Source organism: Pelophylax lessonae (assembly GCF_965119305.1).
Source record: "Pelophylax lessonae genome assembly, chromosome: 11".
Classification (NCBI taxonomy): Eukaryota; Metazoa; Chordata; class Amphibia; order Anura; family Ranidae; genus Pelophylax; species Pelophylax lessonae.
In genome coordinates this window covers 213,277,421-213,303,910 of record NC_138778.1, presented here as the reverse complement: position 1 = coordinate 213,303,910, position 26,490 = coordinate 213,277,421, and the positions used below count along the sequence as shown (strand labels likewise).

The 26,490-nt window shown below is 45.2% G+C and overlaps 2 protein-coding genes and 1 long non-coding RNA gene across 3 annotated transcripts in view; 1 reads left to right on the top strand and 2 right to left on the bottom strand.

The window, feature by feature from the left end:
• TM9SF4 (transmembrane 9 superfamily member 4) overlaps window positions 1–26,490 on the bottom strand; it is a 397,487-nt gene that overhangs the window by 77,168 nt on the left and 293,829 nt on the right. The gene's annotated exons all lie outside the window — the stretch shown is intronic.
• Window positions 9,605–10,091, top strand: LOC309566509. The gene is made up of 2 exons (XR_014225883.1): window positions 9,605–9,751; window positions 9,782–10,091. It is a non-coding gene; the product is annotated as an uncharacterized lncRNA (long non-coding RNA).
• The window catches only part of HCK (HCK proto-oncogene, Src family tyrosine kinase), a 99,831-nt gene continuing 83,139 nt past the window's right edge, over window positions 9,799–26,490 (bottom strand). The window contains exons 10-12 of the mRNA XM_082271680.1: window positions 26,151–26,304; window positions 24,690–24,821; window positions 9,799–10,590 (exon numbers count right to left, since the gene is read on the bottom strand). Of these exons, the coding sequence (XP_082127806.1) occupies window positions 10,388–10,590; window positions 24,690–24,821; window positions 26,151–26,304 (489 nt within the window). The 3' untranslated portion in view covers window positions 9,799–10,387. The remainder of the gene's footprint in view (window positions 10,591–24,689; window positions 24,822–26,150; window positions 26,305–26,490) is intronic.

Below are 26,490 nucleotides of genomic sequence, written 5' to 3'. Positions count from 1 at the left end.
AGGAGGTACCGGCTGTACTGTCTTATTGCAGACACTAATCCTCTTCTGCCTACCCCTGGAGCGCTACCAGCTTCTCCTCCTCTTTCCCCCTCTGGCTGCACTGCAGGGGGATTGTTTCTAGTACATACCCCCTTCCATCTGCTGTCTGGGCTCCCCTGTGTGCCTCTTTCTCCTGCAGCTCTTCCGGCTTCCCTCCTTTCCTCTCCTGCCAGCAACTGCTGCGGGCACACAGGGGGATGTTTCAAAACGGAGAATGGGGGAAGGGGCAAGTAAAATTACATATTTAATGGCCCCCTTTCCCCATTTTTCATCTTGAAACCTCCCCCTGTGTGCCCGCAGCAGCTTCCTTTGCTGAATGAACACCATGAGTGATCAGTACCAATAACTTCTGTGACTATTCATCAACTGTGTTTACTATGCTTCAATTTGTGAATGAGCAGGAGCACTTCCTATTCATTCATCTGTGCAGCTGAGGCTACAGGGAAAGGGACTGATAAATCTATGTCCTCAGTCACTTTTGGATGGGGAAGGGGCCCTATCAGGTAAACTTTATAGGGCCCCCTAATTTCTGACAGCAGCCCTGGTTGGACCAATAAACATTTTATATGTTTGCATTAACTGTGGTTTTGGTCTTTCACTTATGTGGAACTACAATTACCAGCTACCAGCTTTCACAACACTGGTTTGTGGCTGCACAGACCTATAGAATCCCTCAGCGTTTTCATTGAGGATCTTTGTGGTTAGATTTTAATTAGGGGTATCAGAGTAAGAGCTCTTTCACACGGGCGGTCCGATCAGATCCGCCTGTCAGTTTTTTAGGTGGATCTGATCGGATCCTCCATGCAGCTCTATGGGGCAGCGGGTGTCAGCGGAGACACCTCCGATCCTGTGCGTGAAATCTGGACGGATGGAAACCCTATTTTTCCATCCATTCAGTAATTGGATCGGATCGGGTGAGAGCGGACAGGCGGTCCGCTCTCATCCGATCCCCCATAGAGGGCAGCTGGGGCTGAGACACCTCCCTCTCCGCTCTGCAAGCGGAGACGGAGCTGTCATCCGCCGGCTCAGCGGGGATCGCGGATCGATCCCCGCTGAGCAGCACGGATCCGCCTACGGAGGCGGACCGTGTGAAAGAGCCCTAAAGGGGGGTGAATACAAATGCACACTCCACTTTTCACAGATTTAGTTGGAAAAAAATGTTAAAAACCATTTATCATTTCCCTTCCACTTCACAATTATGTGCCACTTTGTGTCGGTCTACCACATAAAGCCTCAATAAAATACATTTACGTTTATGGTTGTAACATGACAAAATGTGGAAAATTTCAAGGGGTATAAATACCTTTTCAAGGCACCATAGTCATGGGTGCCTGTTGATCCAGGGAAAATCCTACTGCTTGGGGGATCAAGAAGAGTTTTTTGCCTTCTTCTGGATCAACTGTGAGTATAGGATAGTGTATATGGAGGTTTTCGATTTGTGTGTGTTTGGTCTTGTTGTGTCTATTTTCAACCAGATTAAGTATGTAACAAGCTGAAGACCTCCAGTGTGTCTCAGCAATGCCTAACTTTTCCTGACAGTCTCCATGGCAGGATATGCATGGCTTTACTCCGCCTCCTCTCCCACTCTATACTCCCATAAATTTTGGGTCACAGCTAGAGGCCACGTTCCTTTTTTGTCCTCATGGGACCTGTTGGTTGGAAGTTGCTTCCTTACCTTTTTTTTTCTGCTAAAATGATAGCGTTTGTGGCCAGGGTCTGGTAGTTCAGTGTGTAGGTCTTGTTCAAAGGGTTGCCGGGTGAAACGACCCTTGATAGTTCCAGTGATTCCCAGATATCAGTGGGGTAGAGGAGGGCATACAAGTTTTGTTGCTGCTGAAGATCTGGAGCCATGCCATTGGCCAATTTGCCCTGCTATTAGTGGGTGGAATGCTCGCGATGGATGCTGCAGCGGGTGGAATGCTCGGGATGGATGCTGCAGCTGGTGGAATGCTCGGGATCGATGCTGCAGCGGGTGGAATGCTTGGGATGGATGCTGCAGCTGTCAGTGTGCAAGGTCAGTCTCCATTAAGGACCTTTCTAACAAGTTTGCCTTCCTCATGGCCATCACATCGGCAAAAACAGTCTCCAAAATTGGAGCCCTTGGGCATGAAGAACCTTTCTTAACGTTCTTCCCAGACTGAGTGGTGCCGATACCTATGCTTGATTCAAACCCCAAAGTTACATTGATTTTTCATGAGTATCCAGGCCAGAAATCGTCCTGATAAACTTCAGAGTACTGGAGAGTGCCAATGTACATCATCTGGATGCAGAGCCGTCTTTAGTATTGATTGGACCCTGGGCAAATATATTCTTGGGCCCTGCCAAATGCACTTATTATCTATTTGTGGGGCAGTGCTGGCTCAAGGGGCAGCTGCTTTGGGCCCCACAACAATGGCTAGGCCCGGGGCAGCTGCCCCTTTTGCCCTGTGTTAAAGACGGCCCTGTCTGGATGTAGGTGAGACTTTAACGTATCTACAAGCTACAGCTTCCTTCAGAGTTTCAAATTATCTGTTTGTTCTCTTTAGCGAAAAGAACAGAGGAAAACATGCCTCATGATGGATGATTGTGGCATGGATTGTTCAGTCTATCCAACAGGCTCACAGGGCTAAGAGCTTGTGCCTTCTCCAGAGGCAGAGACAACGTATTCCACCAGGAGTGCGTCTACATCTTGGGCGGGTTTGTGGCATGTAGCACCTGATGTAATCTGTAGAGCAGCTTCTTGGTCCTCGATCGATACCTTCATGGCTCACTATTGTGTAGAGCAGAGTTTCTCAACCTTTTTCCAGTCTGGGGGCCCTTGAATAGTAATTTCAGTCTTGAGGTACCCGTGTCCACGGCTTGGTTCAAGTTACTGTGTGTCGCGGGAGCTCACAGAACATGAGCGAAATCGCGCTAGTTCCTGACACACAGATGAATGCTCTGCTCTTTAGGGGTACCGTTAATTCTTACGGTACCCCACAGATTGTAAAGCATAGGGTTCTTTTGGTGCAGCGCAATTTAAAAAAAAAAAAGGGTCAGGGACTTCTTTCTGTGGGTATGGAAACCCATTGAAATGAATGGGCTGCCCTACACGCCGCACGCAGCCACACAGATGTGAACCAAGGGCTTGTTCACATGTCAGGTTGGAGGGGCCGCAAATCCACATGGTTGAGATGTTTTTACCACCCCCAACTTCTCCCCCTTTAACTGCAGAGGCAGCAGCTGGGGGTGTACACATTCTGTGGCTGCAGCTGGAGGTAAACCCAGAGTGAATGGGGCTGCACTGCAACCACCCTGCAACTGTGTGCATTGCACAGTTGCGGTTTGGTAATGCTGCATTTACGGGCTTAAAACAGGTGGTGAGGAGGCAACATATTGCCTCTTTACCACCTTTTAAATGCCTCTGAAAAGCAATCTGAGCATGGATTGCTTTTCAGAGGAGCAGCTGTCCTTGCTGCTATCACACACAAGCCCTACAAAAGCAGTTCTGAAGGTACAGGAATAGGCGGTCAGGGTCAGGATTAAAAGTAACATACGTACACACACACACACACACACATACAGACACATGTACACACAGACACATACACACAAACACATGTACACACACACATACAGACACATGCATATATGCACACATAAAGACACACGAACACACACTAACAAACATATGTACAAACACACATAAATACTTACCATAATTTTCCTTTCCTGATTTACTCCATGGCAGCAGGAGTACCCTCTCAGTGTCATGAGTAGGCTAGTTACGGAATGTGGCCTCTGAGCCAAAATTAAAAGCGGAGTTCCGGCCTCAAATACCTTTTTTAACTAAAAATACCCCTATAATAGTAATCCATCGCCCTTTACAGAACCGCTATTTTCATACTTACAAGGTGTACGTTATTGGATTTTAGTCAAAATCTTACTTTTAAAAATGCTGTCTGGGTGCGGCCATCTTGGATGTGGGCATCTGAAGCCGCAGTGTAATCTGTTGTGTCCTTCTTCCTGATTCCAGGGAGTGTTCTGGGAGTTCTTCCTGATTCCAGCCTCCTGGGAGTGATGACAAACAGCTCCCAGGATGCAATGCAAAGGCATAAGTGATGTCGGTGGCCGCGGCCACAGAGGGGGGAGAAGGAGGAAGTACAATAAAAAATGCCCTGAAAATAAGGTAAGGGACCCCTGAAAAAAATTGAAAATGCCCAATTGTTGATCAGCTTAGCGAGCACTCCAGGAATCACTAAAGTTGCAAAATAGGCCGGAACTCCACTTTAATGGTAGTGGGATCCTATAGAGTAGGAGAGGAGGCGGAGTAAACCCATAAGTATGCTGCCATGGAGTGCATCAGAAAATGAGACACGTGGTAAGTATTTGATAGGAAATTGTCCATTTTTAAGGCATGGTACATTTTTGCAATACACAAAGCTAGTCAGCAAAGAAATTTACAATGGTTTTTGAATGTCCTAAGCGTGGGTAGCAGTGGGTAGCATAAATAATTTTGGGGTGCTAGTGACAGTCACATCAAAAGTAACTTACATTCATCATCCTGTCCCACACTGTCACAAATAGGCCCCTTTCGGATGAGCTTTCCGATCAGGTCCGCCTGTCACTTTTTTCAGGTGGACCTGATCGTTTGCTCCATGCACCCCTATGGAGCAGCGGATCTCCGCTGTCACCCGCTGCTATCCGATCCGATCCTGTCCGTGAAATCCAGACGGATGGAAACCCTATTTTCCATCCATCTGGAGGATCGGATAGGATCGGATGAAAATGGACAGGTGGTCCGTTTTCATCCGATCTCGCATAGAGGAGAGCGGGGATCTGACAGCTCTGTCTCTACACAGACAGCAGAGATGGAGCTGTCATCTGCCTGCTCAGCGGAGATGGATCCCCGCTGAGCAAAACAGAGTCCGCCGGGCGGAAAGCCCATGGGAAGTGTCCCTTAGAGCAGTGGTCCTCAACCCTGGCCTACAGGGCCCACTAACAGGCCAGATTTTCAAGATAACTGAAATACATCCCAGGTGATATCATTTGCTGCTCAGTGATTGCAGTACTCTAGTCTGCATCTCCCCAAGGTAATACCTAAAATATGGCCTGTTAGTGGGCCCTGTAGGCCAGGGTTGAGGGCCTCAAGACAGATTTAAAAGAATATACAACTAACACCTTTGTTTTTTATTACACAGTGTTTAGGAATTGCTGACTATTTCTTAAATTTGGATTCATACGGTACCAAAGTTGGTCATGCACCCTTCTAAAAATACTGTGTGCAACTGTGCAGGGCAGGATGTTGAATGATAGCCTGCATAGAGTCTGTATAATACAGCATATTTATTGTGTCTCAGAAATAATACACACTAAATTTTATTTCATGGTAAAAACAAGTCTCATCTCTCCCTCTTCAATTGCAGCCTAGTAAACCTATTTACATAATGCAGTCAGTCTATACAATATTTCTGGCTGTTGTCTCTGAAAACACACACTTAGATTTGTATTTCATAATAAAAACTGCCTCTTACATTGCAGCCAAATAAAGCTGATAACACACTCTCTGGCCACTGCACTAAATATGTGGCTATTGTCTCCGGCACTGTCATTTTTATTTCTGCAAAACAACTGCCTCGTTGCTGAGGTTTTTATGCACTCTGTTTTAGATATTTTGCTATGTTTTATATATTTTCTTCTGCCCAGGGGGGCTTCGTTTTCCCAGCTCCTGGGACTGTATTGACTTTTACCCGTTTGCTAATATAATCTTTATAAAACTGTCTGTTAGCTTTTAGGTCTGTTGTGACAGTTAGGCTAGGTTCACACATGTCTTATGCGAATTTCCCCTGCGTTTTCACTGCAACTTTCCAAAGCAGCTGTTCAGCGGTTCAGCTGCAAGTTCAGATATGGGTCAATGTCACTGAGCCAGCATGCACCAGTTGACCGTGTCACAAGGGGGCGGTGTCAGGCTCCATTCCTTAGCTATTTAGGAACTGTCAGATGGTGGAGTGGGCAGATGGCGGGAGCCAGGGACAGCTGCAAAGCTTTTTTTTTTCAGGTTAGCGGCGATGACAGCAGCGTTCATCATGATTGATGCTGGATCTACGCCGGGTTTTTGTTTTTTTATTAAAGGAATTGTCAAAAACGGTCTCTGTGTTTTTATTTCTTTTTGACATTTTTTTGGGTGAAAGAGTAGGGGTACTATGTACCCCATAATCATTCATATAGGGGGGCCAGGATCTGGGGGCCACCTTGGTAAAGGGGGTTTCCAGGTTCCAATAAGCCCCCTGCCCGCAGACCCCACAACTACCAGCCAGGGTTGTGGGAAAGAGGCCCTTGTCCACATCAACATGTGGACAAGGTGCTTTGGAGTGGGGGCAAAACAACCCCCAATGTTGAGGGCATGTGGCTTAATATGGTTTGGGGGGGGGGGCGCCCTTTCCTGCATGCTCGGACAAGTGTCTGGTAGTGTGGTATGGATTTTGGGGGGGGGGGAACCCAAACCATTTTTAAAAACATTTTGGTATGGGGGTTTCCCTCACAATCCATACCAGACCTAAGGGTTCAGTATGGATTCAGGGGGGGGGGGGAACCCATGCCATTTAAAAAAAAAAGATTTGACGTGGGGGTCCCCTCAAAATCCATTCCAGACCTAAGGGTTTGGTATGGATTCGGGGGTAGGGGGGACCCACACTATTTCTTTTAAAAAAGATTTGACGTGGGGGGGTCCCCTCAAAATCCATTCCAGACCTAAGGGTTTGGTATGGATTCGGGGGTAGGGGGGACCCACACCATTTCTTTTAAAAAAATTTGACGTGGGGGGTCCCCTCAAAATCCATTCCAGACCTAAGGGTTTGGTATGGATTCGGGGGGGGGACCCACACCATTTCTTTTAAAAAAATTTGACGTGGGGGGTCCCCTCAAAATCCATACCAGACCTAAGGGCCTGGTATGGATTGGGCTGAGATGTGCAATTCAGATGCGTTCCCATAGCAGGCAATGAGCCTGGAATTTGCATTTGAACCACACCACAGTGCCGGCTTCATTCACATGTCATGCACATCGGATGCGGTTTTAAAGGCATCCAATTAGCATTTGTGTGAACGAAACCTTACTCAGGCCTATTACCATTTAATAAAAAATCAGGTATTGTAACCAAAACTACCCAAGTTCCCACTTTCTCAAGTGGAAGGGAATCAAATTACACATGCAAAATACGTCATACCAGAATACGGCGTCACTGTCCATGAGATTTGTACTGTTTCATAACACGACATACAGCTTGCAGGCATCTCCTAAGCATTTATTAGACAGAAGCGGTAATTTTCCCATGTTGCCTCCAAAGTTGCCTAACAAGGAGGACCCTTTGCCTGATAAATGGTATTTAAAAAAGTTTGCTTTGGTCTATGTCATCCATGGCAGTGCCCAGCTGCTTTTCCAGATTTACCACCCCCCCCCCCCCCTTGACTTTCAATCGGTTACGGAGTAGAGTTTTTGCAAATTCCAGACTTTGCAATGAGTTCAACAAATGACTCGAGAATCGATTCGCTCATCAGTCACTAACGAGTTCATATAAATAACAACATGGAGTCCTTTCCCTGCAGTTATCACTCACTGAACTGATACAGAAAAGCGCTAATTTGGAACCATAACCCTGTGATTGGCCAGCTCTTCTGTCCACATTGACCAATGACCTTCCTTCACCGACTGTAGATCAACACATGCACACAGTTTTAATCATTTTTTATTTGGTTCAGTTGCCACCGTACAGAGTACAGGTCACACAGTGCTGTGTAAAAACTTTCAGTATGCACAGTGCTGGTGCAGAGTTTTCAGTGTGCATAGTACTAATAGTTTTTAGTGTACAGAATGCTGATGCAGAGTTTTCAATGTACACATTGTTGGTGCAGAGTTTTCAGTGAGCACAGTGCAATGCAGAGTTTTCAGTGTGCACAGCGCTGATCCAAAGATTTCAGTGTACACAGTGCTGGTCCAGAGTTTTCAGAGCACACATTGCTGGTGCAGAGTTTTTAGAGCACACAGTGCTGGTGGAGAATTTCCAGGGTACATATTATTGGTGCAGAGATTTCAGTGTGCACAATGCTGATCAAGAGTTTTCAGCACACACAATGCTGGTGCAGAATTTTCAGTGTACACGGTGCTGATCCAGAGTTAACAGCATACACAGTGCTGGTCCAGAGTTTTCCATGCATGCAATGCTGCTACAGTTTTCAGTGTACATAGTGCTGGTCCAGAGTTTTCAGTGGCACCGTGTTGTGCAGAGTTTCCAATGTACACAGTGCCGGTGCAAAATATTCAGTGTGCACAGTGCTGGTACAGAGTTTTCCATGCGTGCAATGCAGCTACAGTTTTTATTGTACACAGTGTTGGTCCAGAATTTGCAGTGAGCACAGGGCTGGTGCAGAGTTTTCAAAGTACACAGTGCTGGTGCAGAGTTTTCAGTGTGCTCAGTGCTGGTGCAGGGTTTGCTGTGTGCACAGTACTGGTGCAAAGTTTTCAGTGTGTTCAGTGCTGGTGCAGAGTTTTCCATGTACACATGGTTGGTGCAGGGTTTACAGTGTGCACGGTGCTGGTGCAGAGTTTTCAGTGCGCTCAGTGCTGGTGCAGAGTTTTCAATGAGCACAGTGTGGCTACAGTTTTTTTTAGTGCACAGTGCTGGTGCAGAGTTTTCAAAGTACACAGTGTTGGTGCAGGGTTTGCAGTGTGCACGGTGCTGGTGCAGAGTTTTCAGTGTGCTCGGTGCTGGTGTCGAGTTTTCAGCATGCTCAGTGATGGTGCAGAGTTTTCAATGAGCACAGTGTGGCTACAGTTTTTTTTTTTTTAGTGTACAGTGCTGGTGCAGAGTTTGCAATGTACACAGTGTTGGTTCAGGGTTTGCAGTGTGCACAGTGCTGGTGCAGAGTTTGCAATGTACACAGTGCTGGTGCAGGGTTTTCAATGTACACAGTGCTGGTGCAGGGTGCTGGTGCAGAGTTTGCAATGTACACAGTGCTGGTGCAGGGTTTGCAGTGTGCACAGTGCTGGTGCAGGGTTTGCAGTGTGCATGGTGCTGGTGCAGGGTTTGCAGTGTGCATGGTGCTGGTGCAGAGTCTTCAATGTACACATTGCTGGTGCAGGGTTTGCAGTGTGCATGGTGCTGGTGCAGAGTTTTCAATGTACACAGTGCTGGTGCAGGGTTTGCAGTGTGCACGGTGCTGGTGCAGAGTTTTCAATGTACACAGTGCTGGTGCAGGGTTTGCAGTGTACACAGTGCTGGTGCAGGGCTTGCAGTGTGCATGGTGCTGGTGCAGAGTCTTCAATGTACACAGTGCTGGTGCAGGGTTTGCAGTGTGCATGGTGCTGGTGCAGAGTTTTCAATGTACACAGTGCTGGTGCAGGGTTTGCAGTGTGCACGGGGCTGGTGCAGAGTTTTCAATGTACACTGTGTTGGTGCAGGGTTTGCAGTGTGCACGGTGCTGGTGCAGAGTTTTCAATGTACACAGTCCTGGTGCAGGGTTTGCAGTGTGCATGGGGCTGGTGCAGAGCGTTCAATGTACACTGTGTTGGTGCAGGGTTTGCAGTGTGTACAGTGCCGGTGCAGAGTTTTCAGTGTGCACGGGGCTGGTGCTGAGTTTTCAATGTACACAGTGCTGGTGCAGGGTTTGCAGTGTGCACGGTGCTGGTGCAGAGTTTTCAATGTACACAGTGCTGGTGCAGGGTTTGCAGTGTGCACAGTGCTGGTGCAGAGTTTGCAGTGTGCACGGGGCTGGTGCAGAATTTTCAGCACACACAGTGCCGATTCAGAGCTGCCAGTGTGCATAGTACTGATCCAAAGTTTTCAGGGTGCACAATGCTGGTGCAGAGCAGAGATGGGTTCAGGCATCCTCCGAACTCCCACTTTTTTGTACTTCAATAAGCTGCAGTCCAGAATGGAATAAACTTGGAGGATGCCCAGGCTCATCTCTAGTGCAATGTTTCCAGTGTACACAGCGTTGGTGCAGAGTTTTCAGTGTGTACAGTGCTGGTTCACAGCTTCCAATGTGCACAGTGCCGGTCCAGTCTCTCCTATTCCATGTGTAAAAGAAATAATAAAATTGTGTATGAAAATGTATCTACTAACAGCACCTTCCAGAGGCACTGTGTGCCAATGTCCTTTCTGTAAGACTCGCTGTAACCTTCACAGCGATAAGAAAGCGGGTGTAAAATATTAATATTTCAGGAATAAATTTGACTATTTATAAAATGGCACAAAACTGTTTTCTCCTTATGCCATGAATTGGCGTAGATGAAATGCTAAAAACTTGGTGAAGATAAGGTTGGCCTGTAAGTCCAACACAGAGTTGGCATTGCATGCATTCCTAAATGCTAGGCGGTGCAGGTTGGCACCCCCTCAGGGCTGCTGCTGGTATTGGTGTTCAGTGGCAGTAAAGAAATCTTCTAATACACCTTGCAGGTATTCGAAGGTTGGTCTCTGTTCAGGCGTCTGCTGCCAACATTCCAGCATGATGTTGTACAGCTCCCGCGGACAGTTTCCTGGGCATGGCATGCGATAGCCACGTTCCAGAGCTGTGATCACCTCCAGATTTGACATACCTGGAAAGAAAGCAGAGTTTCAATTACTGTTTTAAAGTGTAACCCCAGCCAAAACAATACTTTTTTTTTTAGTTTTTTTGGATACAGAATGATTAAAAAATGTCTAGTTTTAATTGCTGTCAAAGGCTTTGGTGGGGAGATTTCCCCTCATATCCTGTCCCCGTGACAACGCTGCCATACAGGAAGCGAAAGAAAATCTTGGTTTTATCAAACAAATCTCATCTGCAATGTTTTTTAGCTACATCATGGTGCTTTGGGAATCTTTATTCATACAATAAATATTTATTTGTAAAGCAAAGGCTGTGTTTAACCTGTGGCCACCAGCAATGCACATATACACGATATTGTCAAAAGTATTGGGACGCCTGCCTTTACACACACATAAATTTTAATGGCATCCCAGTCTTAGTCCGTAGGGTTCAATATTGAGTTGGCTCCACCCTTTGCAGCTATAACAGCTTCAACTCTTCTGGGAAGGCTGTCCACAAGGTTTAGGAGTGTGTCTATGGGAATGTTTGACCATTCTTCCAGAAGTGCATTTGTGAGGTCAGGCACTGATGTTAGATGAGAAGGCCTGGCTCGCAGTCTCCACTCTAATTTATCCCAAAGGTGATCTATCGGGTTGAGGTCAGGATTTTTTGCAGGCCAGTCATGTTCCTCCACTCCAAAGTCACTCATCCATGTCTTCATGGATCTTGCTTTGTGCACTGGTGTGCAGTCATGTTGGAACAGGAAGGGGCCATCCCCAAGCTGTTCCCACAAAGTTGGGAGCATAAAATTGTCCAAAATGTTGCTAATGCCTTAAGAGTTCCCTTCATAGGTACTAAGGAGCCAATCCCAACCCCTGAAAAACAACCCCACACCATAATCCCCCCTCCACCAAATGATTTGGAGCAGTGCATAAAGCAAGGTCCATAAAGACATGAATGAGCGAGTTTGGGGTGGAGGAATATGACTGGCCTGCACAGAGTCCTGACCTCAACCCGATAGAAAACCTTTGGGATTATTTAAAGTGGAGACTACGAGCCAGGCCTTCTCGTTCAACATCAGTGCCTGGCCTCACAAATGCGCTTCTGGAAGAATGGTCAAACATTCCCATAGACACACTCCTAAACCTTGTGGACAGCCTTCCCAGAAGAGTTGAAGCTGTTATAGCTGCAAAGGGAGGGCCAACTCAATATTGAATCCTACGGACTAAGACTGGGATGCCATTAAAGTTCATGTGTGTGTAAAGGCAGGCGTCCCAATACTTTTGACAATATAGTGTATGTGACATTACAGTAGTGGGCTTTTTTTGCTGTGCTGCCAAATACTGTACACGGATACTATCAGCGTCACTGTTCTGTGCTTGGAGCATGCTCACTTAGCGCCCTCAGCAATGTGAATGCTCGTGGTCACTGTTTACGATATGAAAAAAAACGAAAAAAAAATCCCCTTGGGTGTGAGACTTTTAGAGCCCATTCACACTGCCCCGACTTGTCAGCCTGACAAGTCGCGGTCGGTCGCGGTCCATTGAGTAATACAGGATCCGTTCTAATAGGAGTGACACAAGTCGCTCCGACTTAGAAAAAGGGTCCTGTACTACTTTGGGGCGACCTCGGAGCGACTTGCATAGACTTCCATTATGTGAAGTCCCTACAAGTCGTGCCGAAGTCGCGGTGCATGCGACTTCACAGGTCGCCCCCCGAAGTCGTGTCGCCTCAGTGTGAACTGGCTCTTCAGGCAATAACAAATCGTACCGCCATAGGAATCCATCTAACCACACATGCAGCATCATCAAATTAAGTAATTTGGGCTATGGAATCTTAAAACTACATCTCTCCTTAGAGGACCATTAAAGCAGCCACCCCAGTTATACTTCAAGGCTTACATGCTATCAAGACTGTGATATACTCACACATGTTATATAACGCCCCATTTGGGGCCGATCACAGGGATCCTCGTGGGAACCATTGGTAGAGGGTGGCTATCTTTGCCATGAAATGACGGCTTGTCATCTCTTTCCCCATTTAGTCGTGGCAATTTATTCTCTTTTTTCTTGTCATTGAGCCATATTAACTGGCCTTGTCAAGGTTATAGCAGTCCTTTTGGATGCATAACACCTTTCGTCTGTTTTTAAAATAGTGGATGGATTGCCATGGATTGGCATCAGTGTCTGAGATATACCTTCATTTGACCTCTGAAAATGGCCAAAGTCCGAAACGCGTCAAGTCATTCATTGGAATTCTCGGCCACTCCACGTTCCAGTGATGTAACTTATGGCCACATGTATTTTTAATGTCTCATTTTCCTTTTTTTGAATTGTACAATTTTTCATATTTTGTATAACATTAATAAAATTACTCATATGTTTTACGATAATTACTCAAAGACTGGTTATTGCCTTAAAAGTCTCACACCCCAGGGTATTTTTCTTTAGTTCTATGACTTCAGGGATGTTGGCAATACCCACTCTAACCACTAAATCCGAACATCTTTCACTGTTTACGATATGAAGCTGGTAGGATGAGCTCCCATGAATCAATCCCAGAGAAACTTGAATCTAAAGCTGGATACACACTATACAACTTTTGTTGGTAGATTTCCTTTTAGATTTACCTTGAACTATGTAGTACAAGGGCCTGACTGTCTGACTGCATACAAATTAAAAGTGTTTAGATTTGACCTCATATTATATGGTTTTGGTAAATCTAAAGGAAAAAATCTAAAGCTGGATACACACTATCCAACTTTAGTGGTTAGATTTCCTTCAGATTTACCTTTTCTATGTAGTGCAAGGGCCTGCCAGATTGCATACAAATTGAAAGTGTTTAGGTTTGACCTCATATTATCTGGTTTTGGTAAATCTAAAGGAAAAAGTCTTCAGAAAATCTTATAGTGTGTATGGCCCATATGGCTCCTTTCACATGGTCCGCATTCCATTGCGGACCGTGCTCTGCTTAGCGGGGGATCGATCCGTTTCCCCATAGAGAGCAGCGGGGCTCTGACACCTCCCTCTCCGCACACAGAGCGGAGACAGAGCTGTCATCCGCCTGCTCAGCGGGGATCGGCAGATCGATCCCCCGCTAAGCAGAGCACGGTCCGCGATGGAATGCGGACCATGTGAAAGGAGCCATATGGGCCATACACACTATAAGATTTTCTGAAGACTTTTTCCTTTAGATTTACCAAAACCATATAATATGAGGTCAAACCTAAACACTTTCAATTTGTATGCAATCTGGCAGGCCCTTGCACTACATAGAAAAGGTAAATCTGAAGGATTTATCCCATCCGATCCCCTGGATGGATGGACAATAGGGTTTCCATCCATCCGGATTTCACGGATAGGATCGGATGCGGATGGCAGCGGGTGTCAGTGGACTTGTCTCCGCTGAAATCCAATGCCCCATAGGGATGCATGGAGGATCCGATCAGATCAGCCTAAAAAAAGGCGGATCTGATCGGATTGTTCGTGTGAAAGGAGCCTAAAGACATTTGTATAGTGTGTATGACCCATAAGCCATTTGGAAAACCCAACAATTTCGGAAATATAATCTCATTCATAAAATATGGAAGAAATCTAAACAGCTACAGCAGGTTCTGGGTTTTACACAGTACAGTCCTATATGGCATAATAGCACTTATGAGTTGTCAAAACTACAGCAGAGTATTGGATGGAGGGAGTTTGGGGTAACACACCTGTACCATATATTTAACCACTTGCCGACCGCCCACAGTATATTTACTGCAGCAGTCAGCCCCTCCTGGGCAAAGCGACGTAGTACTACGTCGCTCACCCAGGAGACTGTAGGGGGGTGAGCACGCGCCGCTGGCGGCGCACTCCCGCCCCCCACTCTTTCCCCTGTACCCCCGCGTGACTGACCAGCGGCTCCGATGTCCGCCGGCGATCTCCCGCTGGAGAGGGAGAAAGGCAGGCGGCTGATGTAAACAAAGCCGTCTGTCATTCTCCCTGGTGTAACAGCAGAGATCATACGATCCTGCTATGTAGGATCGTATGTCTCTGTAGTTACATCACAAGCCACGCCCCCCCCCCCCCACAGTTAGAATCACGCCCCTAGGGACACACTTAACCCCTTGATCACTAATAAAGTTAACCCCTTCCCTGCCAGTGTCATTTTTACAGTAACAGTGCATATGTATAGCACTGATTACTGTAGTAATGTCACTGGTACCCCCAAAAGTGTCTAAAATGTCAGTCAGGGGTCTGATCTGTCCGCCGCAATGTCGCAGTCCCACAAAAAAAAAATCGCAGATCGCCGCCATTACTTGATAAAAAAACAAACAATAAAAATGACATAAATCTTTCCCTTAGTTAGTAAACGCAATAACTTTTGCGCAAACCAATCAAAATACGCTTATTGCGATTTTTTTTTAACAAAAATATGTAGCAGAAAACAAATTGGCCTACAATGTTAAAAATTTTGATTTTTACATTTTTTTGGGGAATTTCATATAAATAAATTTGAAAAATATAATTTTCTCAAAATTGACGCTCTTTTTTTGTTTATAGCGCAAAAAAAAAAAAATCGCACAGGTGATCAAATACCACCAAAAGAAAGCTCTGTTTGTGGGGAAAAAAGGACGTCAATTTCATTTGGGTACAGCGCCGCACGACCGCGCAATTGTCCGTTAAATTCACATAGTGCCGAATAGCAAAATAGGCCCTGGTCTTTGAGCAGCCAAATCCTCCGGGGCTTAAGTGGTTAAAGATGGGGTTTTATTATCCTTCTCTGCAATGTAGGGAACCTTCTCTTTACCTTCACACATGTATTATTATTATTTTATACAGGTGAGACATGCAGTCATCCTACCCAGGTATTCAATTGAATCCAGTCTGCTGATAGCTCTATAGGTTTTATTTCACAATGTTATAATATGCTGCTATCTGAATTTCTTAACAACTTGCCGACCGCAAGATATACTGCAGCAGGCTGGCTCGGCTGTGCAAACCGACGTATAGGTACATCAATTCGCGGGAGCGCTCCTGGGGGGGGGGGGGAGGTGGCGTCCCATTAGGCACCGGGGAAGCCGATGTACAGGGCTGGCGGCCGTGATTGCCACCGGGCATCCACGATCACTCCCCGTGGAGAGAGAATGGCGGTCTGCTGTTGTAAACACACCAGATCATTGTTTTCTCTGGAATGAACACAGAGCCTTGTGAAAACAGCGCTTGTGATCCTTCTATTTAGGATCACAGGTCTCTGTTGATTCCACAAGTCCCTCCCCCATACAGTTAGAAAACACTCCCCTAGGCTCACACTTAACCCTTTGATCGCCCCTGGGTTAACCCCTTCCATGCCAGTGTCATTATTACAGTAACAGTATATATTTTTAGCACTGATTGCTGTTGTAAAGTCACTGGTCCCCCCAAAAGTGTCAAAAATGTCAGTTAGGGGGTCCAATCTGTCTGCCGCAATGTCGCAGTCCCGCTAAAATGGCAGATCGCCACCATTACTAGTAAAAAAAATAAAATAAATAAAAATTATACAAATCTTTCCCCTAGTTTGTAGACGCGATAACTTTTGCACAAACCAATCAAAATACACTTATTGGGATTTTTTCTTACCAAAAATATGTAGCAGAATACAAATTGGCCTAAAATTATGAAAAAGTTTTATTTTTACATTTTTTTTATTGGGAATGTTATATAGCAGAATGTGAAAAATATATACTGTATATCTTTTTTCAGAATTGTCGCTCTTTTTTTGTTTATAGCCCAAAAAAGAAAAATCACACAGGTGATCAAATACCACCAAAAGAAAGCTCTGTTTGTGGGAATAAAAGGACATCAATTGTATTTGGGTACAGCGTCACACGGCTGCGCAATTTTATGTTTAAGTAACGCAGTGCCGAATCACAAAAAATGGCCTGGTCATTAAGGGGGCCCCCTGAAGTGAAGACCACCGGGCTGGGGCTGAAGTGAAGACCATCCAATTTACAGGAGACCAATGAGTCGAGTCATTTCAATCTGTGATAATAAGTTACCTTAATGTATCTCAGAAGTTGTCACGACTATATTAATTAGGTATACAGCAGTGTGCAGCAGGTTCATCCAGTATTTTTAGTGTTCATGTGGTCTCACCCCTTTAGCACCTGGTAGATTATATACATGTACAAGCTATTGGGATCTGAGCACAGGTATATCTTATTTCTATTGTATTTCAGGTCAGTGGCCAGACCTGAACCTTGTAGCTCTCCCCAATGTTGTCTTTTTGTTCCAGTTTGGCATTGTGTTTCCCAGCGGCTAAAGAGGGATTACTTTGATGCAGTTGGCCAGCTTAAACATGTATTGCAATTAGGGTTGTCACCTCATCCCTTTAATCCAGGACACATATTAATTACACAGGTTCTGAGGCTAATGTAATGCAGATAAGGCACTAAGTGAGTTTAACCAGTTCCGGACCGCCCGCCGCAGTTTTACTACGGCAGGCAGCCCCTCCTGCTCGAACCAACGTAGGACTACGTCGGTCGCGCGCCTGGTGCTAGCGCTCCCGCCCCCACTCAGCAGCGTAACGCAGTGCCGAATCACAAAAAATGGCCTGGTCATTAAGAGGGCAAATCCTTCCCGTCCAGAATGTATTAATTACAATCTTAATCAGCCGCAGAACCTGTGTAATTAATGTGTGTCCTGGTTTAACCACTTGCCGACCGCCGCAAGTACATATACTGCGATGGTCAGCCCCCCCTGGGCAAAGTGACGTACCGGTACGTCACTCGCCCACGAGCCAATAGGGGGCGAGCGTGCGCCGCCGGAGGCGCGCTCCCGCTCCCGCTCGTTCACTGGAATCCCCGCGCCAGTGACCGGCAGCTCCGATGTCCGCCGGTCACTCGCGATCTCCCGCTAGAGAGGGAGAAAGGCAGACGGCTGATGTAAACAAAGCCGTCTGTCATTCTCCCTGGTGTAACTGCAGAGATCATACGGTCCTGCTATGTAGTATGTAGGATCGTAGGTCTCTGTGGTTACATCAAAAGCCACTGATTACTGTAGTAATGTCACTGGTACCCCCAAAAGTGTCAAAAATGTCAGTCAGGGGTCCGATCTGTCCGCCGCAATGTTGCAGTCCCGCAAAAAAAGGACGTCAATTTCATTTGGGTACAGTGTTGCACGACCGCGCAATTGTCCGTTAAAGTTATCACAAAATAGGCTCTGGTCTTTGAGCAGCCAAATCCTCCGGGGCTTAAGTGGTTAAAGGGATGAGGTGGTAACCCTAAGGGCTCTTTCACACAGGCGGACCGTTCAGATCCGCCTGTACGTTTTTTTGGCGGATCTGAACGGTCCCCCCATGCATCCCTATGGAGACATGTCAGCTGACATCCGATCCGATCCGTCAAATCTGGACGGATGGAAACCCTATTTTCCATCCATCCAGCGGATCGGATGGGATCTGATGAGAACGGACCGACGGTCTGTTCCCATCCGATTTCCCCCATAGAGATGTATGGTGAACTGACACCACATGTCAGTAACAGAAAAAATGTAAAAAATACAGCGCAAACAGTGAAATAAATAGAACACTCTAAAGCAGGGGTAGGGAACCTATGGCTCGCGAGCCAGACGTGGCTCTTTTGATGGCTGCATCTGGCTCGCAGACTAATCTTTAATAAAGGGGGGGCGTGTCCGGACGTGAGCCGCGCTGGATGTGTAGTCCCAGAGCTCCGCCACGTCTACCACTCAATCCAGTGCCATCAGCATAGCTGTGCCCGGTGCCAAGGAGATTTCTGCACCCATCGACGGTACACTTTGTGGGCTACCCATCGCTACCCTCAGTTCGTCTCTGGGTGACCAGATTGCCGGGCTACGGACCCCGCGGCCTATTCGCGGTACCGCCGCTGGCTCATGTGCTGTGCAACTGAGGGCCTTGGCAATCACCGCCCGGTAAGGAGACCTGCCATCCGCTCCCTGTGCCCCGACAGACACAATCTCCTTCCCCTCTGACACCCGGGGACCCGCGGGAGCTACCTCTCACTTACACTTCTGAGGCCTTCAGTGGCCTGCCGCCATTTTCTCAGGGTCTATACTCGCCTCCATCACTTGCAGGCCTGTAAGCGCTTCACCACTCCGGCCTCATTGCATACCTGCCTGCTCTGCTCTCTTCCCGACCGGACTCCAGGCACTTTCACACGGCTTTATCTACTCACTGTATAGCTGCGGGCCATGAATATGAATATTAAATAAAGGTTCCCAACCCCTGAAATATAGTGTATGGCTTTCACGGAATTACATTTGAAAATATGTGGTGTTCATGGCTCTCTCAGCCAAAAAGGTTCCAGACCCCTGCTCTAAAGTGAACCTCTTAGTCCTCAAAAAACGAATATAAGTGATATATCAAACAAGCAATTCTGACCTGAAAATTATGAAGCAAAACATAAATAAAAATTCGCTCTATATGAACCTATTAGTGCTCACGTCATTTTTTTTTACATGTCAGTAACAACACTTGCAATCCATACATACAAAGAAACCAAAACAAATAAGTTCAGAAATTAAGTTATGTGTAATAAAATGGAATGACACAGGGATAAAGTATTGAACACGCTAACTGAAATCTATTTAATGCTTGGTAGAAAATCCTTTGTGTGTAATGACAACTTCAAGACGCCTCCTGTATGGAAAAAATTTGTGGCATGCATTGCTCAGGTGTGATTTTGGCCCATTCTTCTACACAAACAGCCTTCAAATCTTGAAGGTTCCGTGGGCCTCTTCTATGAACTCTGATCTTTAGTTCTTTCCATAGATTTTTCTATTGGATTCAAATCAGGTGATTGGCTGGGCCATTCTAGCAGCTTTATTATCTTTCTTTGAAACCAATTGAGAGTTTTCTTGGCTTTGTGTTTGGAATCATTGTCTTGCTGAAATGTCCATCCTCATTTCATCTTCATTATCCTGGTAGATGGCCGCAGATTTTTATCAAGAATGTCTTGGTACATTTTTCCATTCATCCTTCCTTCGATGATATGAATTTTGCCAGTACTGTGTGCTGAAAAACAGCTTCACACCATGATGTTCCCACCTCCAAACTTCACTGTTGGTATTGGGGTGTTTTTGGGGTGATGTGCCATTTGAACTCCAAACATGGTGTGTATTATGGCATCCAAAGGTTTCAGTTTTGGTCTCATCTGACCATACTATATTCCCCCAGTATTTCACAGGCTTACCTAAATGTTGTTCAGCAAACTTGAAATGACCTTCAACACGCTTTTTCTTCAGCAATGGAGTCTTGCGTGGTGAGCGTGAATGGCAGTTGAGTGAATTACTTTTGTATTACTATTGTTTTCTTTGAAACAAGTGCACAGTACCTGCTAATTCCAGGTCTTTCTGAAGCCCTCCACAAGTGGTCCTTGGCTCTTGGACAACTCTTCTGATAATTATTTTCACTCCTCTGTCAGAAATCATGCAAGGAGCACCCGGTTAACCAATTGCCGACTGCTGCACGACTATCTACGTCGGCAGTCAGCCCCTCACAGGCAAAGCGACATAGGGCTACGTCGCTAGCCTGTGAGGGTCTAGGGAGCGAGCGCACGCCACCGCAGGCGCGCTCCCGCGCGGTCACGGACCCCCCCGCGCGTGTGACCGGCGGACCCGATGTCCGCCAGTCACTCTGCGATCGCCGCTGCAGAGGGAGAAAGTCAGGCGGCTTGTGTAAACAAGCCGCCTGTCATTCTCCCCTGTGTAGAAACTGTGATCACACGGCTCTACTATGTAGAACCGTTGATCACTGTTTCTACAGCTAAACAGACTGCCAATCACAGTTAGAATCACATCCCTAGGGACACACACAGCCCCTCCCTCTCAAATAAAGTTAACCCCTTCACTACCAGTGTAATTTTGCAGTAACAGTGCATATGTATAGCACTGATTACTGCAGTAATGTCACTGGTAACCCCAAAAGTGTCAAAAATGTCAGTCAAGGGTCCGATCTGTCCGCCCCAATGTCGCAGTACCGCAAAAAAAATCGCAGATCGCCGCCATTACGCGTTAAAAAAAACAACAAAAACGACAAAAATCTTTCCCTTTGTTAGTAAACGTGATAACTTTTGCGCAAACCAATCAAAATACGCTTTTTGCGATTTTTTTTACCAAACATATGTAGCATAAAACAAATTGGCCGAAAATGTTAAAAAATTTTGATTTTTACATTTTTTTGGGGAATTTCATATAAAAAAATGTGAAAAATATTGTTATTTTTGCAAAATTGATGCTCTTTTTTTGTTTATAGCGCATGATCAAAAAATCGCACAGGTGATCAAATACCACCAAAAGAAAGCTCTGTTTGTGGTAAAAAAAGGACGTCAAATTCGTTTAGGTACAGCGTCGCACGACCACGCAATTGTCCGTTAAAGTCACGCAGTGCCGAATCGCAAAATACCCCCTGGTCAGGAAGGGGGTAAAATCTTCTGGGGCTTAAGTGGTTAATGACGGTTTAGGGTGAAATTATGTTCTTTCCACTTCCAGATTATGGCCCTAACAGTGCTCACTGGAACCTTCAGAAGTTTAGAAATCCTTCTGTAAACAATGCCATTAATATGTTTTGCAACAATAAGGTTGCAAAGGTATCGATAGAGTACTTTTCTTTTACCCATCATGAGATGTTTCTTGTGTGCTACCTTGGTAATGAGAAACCTTTTTATAGGCTATCAGTTGAGACTGAACCAGCTAATATTAATTTGCACTGACAAGGGGCAGGATTGCTTTCTAAATATTGATAGATTTCAGCCAGTGTCTTGGCTTTCCATGCCTTTTTGCACCTCCCTTTATTCATGTGTTCAATACTTTATCCCTGTGTCATTCCATTTTATTACAGATAACTTAATTTCTGAACTTATTTGTTTTGGTTTCTTTGTATGTATGGATTGCATGGGTTGTTACCCACATGTGGTGAACATTTCATGTCAATAGCACCCTTAGAAATATATTTACCTAGAAAAATGGTGAAGTGTTCAATATTTATTTTAACGGATGTATAGCCTACTCACTATACTCCATTACCACTCTACAAAACGGGTTCCCTTGCTGACCTGCTCTGCTGAAGATGCAGGAGAGATCATGGTGACCTGATTAATCTACTATGGTGTTGCCCCAAGCTGCACCTCTACTGGAAGGGGTGTTGGATTCACCTAATAGGGTGTTTCAGGCTAAAATGCTGCCATCTGGGTATTCTAAGCAATGTGGTACCCAAGGAATTGCTCTTTCAACCAATTAATTCATCTTGCAGCTCTATAAAAAAACCCTGACCCACCCTCTCACAAGGCATGGGTAACTAATATAGGTAACACTCTATTGTTAGAATACTACATATACCTACATAGAGGTTGTCCTGGTAAATTTGAGAAGCTGTGGGTGCCATGGCTTGACACCCCAGGTCTAAATCCGAGGGAACTTATATGCATGAAATTGTTGCAATGCCCAGGGGGACAGTAGAGTTCATGTTTTTGGTGCATCTTTCAACATGTCTTGCAGCTCTACCTTTTTCCTTCTTTTTTTAAGGCTACTCTTGTACACTTAGATGAGACTATAAATGAAAGCAACTGCTCTGCAGTGATCATGATTAATCTCGTCAAAGTGGCATTGCTTAATAAACCCATAGAAAGGGTTCCCAGGTCTACTCAGGCCGTGATATATTTCATGTTCTTAGCAGCTAAAATCGCTACCGCAACTTCTTGGAAGAGCCCAATAGTGGATTTATTGCTGAGGAAACATCATGTGGATAATGATCAACGAAAAAATGATTAGCATATTACGTAAACTCCTCCACAAGGTTTGAGCAGATTTGGGACCTGTGGACTAGCTATATGCAACCCCTTTCCTAAATTATTTCTGATGGGTTGGGTGGGTTTGGCTTTTGGCACTCGGGAGGACAGCACTTCTTTACTGGCTCTTTTTCCCCCTTCTTCCTATCCCCTTGATGGGATAACAATTATTTTAGTATTCAGACATAGAAACATAGAAATATAGAATGTGTCGGCAGATAAGAACCATTTGGCCCATCTAGTCTGCCCAATATATCTGAATCCTATGAATAGTCCCTGGCCCTATCTTATATGAAGGATAGCCTTATGCCTATCCCATGCATGCTTAACCTTCCTAGCGGTATTCCCGAGTGTGACTCGGGGTAAGATTTTAGTGCCAAAAGCGGTAACCCCGAGTCACACTCGGGGTAGCGCTAGGAAGATCGCTGGATGCTGGAGGAGGTTTTACTTACCTTTTCTCCGGGATCCAGCGAAGACTGCGAGCGGTGTGCGGCGGCGGAGCTCTCTCCCGATCGTCTGCGAGCCCCGGCTTCCGTCTCCAGCGACGTGACGTCCGCCGGGGGGTGGAACCGGCGGCAAATTCGAATGTAAAATGCACCAAACACACTGATATCGTTCAAAATAAAATAAAATCACATTACATTACCCCCCAGTGCCCTTTCCTGCAGTTTTACTGAACTTTTTATGTAAATATATGTATATATGTATATATATATACATATATATATACAGTATATATATATATATACGTATATATACACACATATACATATATATATATATATATATATATATATACACATATATATGTATATATATATATATACACGTAATTCTTGTGAATGAGCAGCCCAAACCAAGTGTATACATTATATATATATATATATATATATATATATATATGTATATATATATATATATATATATATATATATATATATATATATATATATATATATATATATATAATATATGTATACATAATATATGTATACATACATATATATATATATATATATATATAATATGTATAATAAATGTATACAGTTGGTTTGGGCTGCTCATTCACAAGAATTACATGCTTTCAGCACCTAAAATAATGGTACCGCTTTCAGCACCTAAAATCCAAAAGAATCATACCGCCAGGGAGGTTAAACTCCTTCACTGTATTTGCAGCTACCACTTCTGCAGGAAGGTTATTCCATGCATCCACTACTCTCTCAGTAAAGTAATACTTCCTCATATTACTTTTAAACCTTTGCCCCTCTTATTTAAAACGGTGTCCTCTTGTGGTAGTTTTTCTTCTTTTAAATATGCTCTCCTCCTTTACCGAGATGATTCCCTTTATGTATTTAAAAGCTATACATGTTAAGGTCCTTTAACCTTTCCTGGTAAGTTTTTTCCTGCAATCCATGTACTAGTTTAGTAGCTCTTCTCTGAACTCTCTCTAGAGTATCTATATCCTTCTGGAGATATGGCCTCCAGTACTGCGCACAATACTCCAAGTGAGGTCTCACCAGTGTTCTGTACAGCGGCATAAGCACTTCTCTCTTTCTACTGCTTATACCTCTCCCTATACATCCAAGCATTCTGCTGGCATTTCGTGCTGCTCTATTACATTGTCTTCCCACCTTTAAGTCTTCTGAACAGACAGGGTCGTTATTTACCATGTTGGCTTTGTGCCTGCTATTCTCTTGAGCTGCATGGAACAGATGTTTGGTTTCAGCTTATTTTTTCTGTCTTTTGATCCAGCTCACTCATTTTTAGTTCATTTTTGATAGTCTTGGGTGGATTCCTAACAAGGCTACTTTGACCCTTATAAGTTTGCTGCACCTTAACGAGTATTGTACAGTATGTTCTTTCGGTTGTGTTCCGCCTGCACTGAGAGATTTATTTTGATTCATGATGAAAGGTTTAAGGCTGTATTGCTCTCTCCTTTTCTTTGAAACTTCAATGAAAATATTGAAACAGAAAGCAACTGTTCCTGGAAATGTCTTTATTTGTTGTATGGTTTTATTGCTCTGGAATGCCGCAATCAGGGCCGCTGATAGGGGAGGACCACCAGTCCTCCTGTTGGGGGCCCGGGCACACAGGAGGGCTCCAACAGCACAGGGTATTGGTGCGGTCGGGAGGAGGGGCAGTTACAAAAGGAAACCCTGTGTGGCTCTCTGCAGCAGCTGAAAGCCAATTTCTCCCCCTTCTGCCAGCTTTCAGCTGCTGCAGGGTAAGACACAGACACGTCTGGACTGTCCCTGCAATCGTTTCCAACAGCAGTTCTATTTAGTAGGTTTAAATGAATGCCATCTCCAAAGCTGCCTGACCCTGTGTAGGGAATACAGCACCCTCACCTGGATATGGCGTCCTTCCATAGGTAATTATCTCAGTCATAAGAATGCCAAAGGACCACACATCGGATTTTATGGTGAAGGAGCCGTAGTTGGCAGCCTCGGGTGAGGTCCATTTTATTGGGAACTTGGCTCCTGATAAAAAACAAAAACAATACATCACATGATCACATGACTAGATTGAATGAGATACACTGAAACATTGATGAGCTCCTTCTAAAAATGCTAGTTGGCTGGCAGTTTTGTTGACTATCTGACTTATACATGTTCTGAGTCACTGAGAAGGAAGAAGGAGGCAGAAAGTGAAGATGTGTAGTGAATAGTCAGGGCCACTGATAAGGCAGTACAGCCGGCCCTCCTGTACCGGGTCCGGGCCCCCTCAGTTAACAAAAAAAGGGGGCCAGCACCTGCTGAGCATGAGGGCTGGCTGTACTACCTTATTGCCAACCCTTGTGGCTCCCCCTGCAGCATAGATAGTTTCTCCTGCTTTTTCTTCCTCCGGCTGCACTGCAGGGGGATTAGTATCTGCGCCCCCACCCCCCCTGCTGTCCAGGCCCCCCTCTGTGTTCCCCATCCCCTGCAGCACTGTGGGCTTTCCTCCTGTCCTCTCCCGCTGGCACCTGCTGCAAGCACACAAGGGCATTGTTTCAGGATGGAGAGCGGAGGGTGGTATATATGGCCTATTTACCACCCCTTCCCTTCCTGAATGAACATAGTAAGCGATCAGTAGCAATCGCTCCTGTGTCTATTCATCACTGAAGCATAGTAAACTGTGTGAATAAACAGGAAGCCTCAGAGTGCTTCCAAATCATTCACTTTCCAGTGCAGCTCAGGCTGCAGAGAAAGGTACTGGGGATTCTCTGTCCTCAGTCTCTTTCTCTGTCCTAAAGGTGAGACATCAGGGGTCTGTTTGGACCCCTGATATTTCACCAAAGCCCCCCAGCAGGGCAGTTAAAAATAATAAAAAAAATTAAATTCTAAAAAATGATTTGAAAAAAAATGAACGACATGTTCAAAAGTGCTTTGCTTTCTAAAGAAGTGACAGCATTTGGATCGCTCTTCAGAGAGCGCTCCAGTAATCATGGGGGGAGGTAGAGCAGACAGCCATGACTGGCAGTCACCAGGGAGCCCTGAGAACGGAGTGATCAGCGGTGTTTGATCTCTCAGTTCTCAGTCTTAGAGCCAGCAGGGGAACAATGGTGCATCCACCTAGGTAAGTATGAATCTGGGAAAAAAAACCCCATACTTCTCTTTTAAAAACCCAGAAGGATAAGTGGGAACTCCTCATAAAAGTCCCGTGGGTATACAGACGCCAGAAAACAGAGAAGAGATCTCACCACTGGAGTCTCCGAGAGATAAGCCAGTTAAATTATCTTATCAGCAAAAGACCGTTTTGGGTGAACTGACCATTTAGGGTATGGTAGTACACTAATTAGTACATACTGTAGGGTGGGGTGTACTTACCCTCTCTGGCTGTATACTCGCTGTCCTCAATCACACGGGCCAGACCAAAGTCGGCAATCTTACATGCCATAGTGGAGGACACCAGGCAATTGGCCGCTCGCAAGTCACGATGGATGTAGTTCTTCTGCTCTATGAACCCCATTCCTTCTGCAATCTGTGAAACAGGGGAAATGTTTTCATCTCCTTTAGATTTCCCAACTCCTTTAGACTTTCCAATCATTAAAACTTGGCTTGCTTAATATTATTTTATTATACAATCTGCTCTTTTGGATTTATTATCAGTTATTTATTTCAATGCCTAAACAATCTATTCAATGTATAATCAACCAGGTCTACGTAG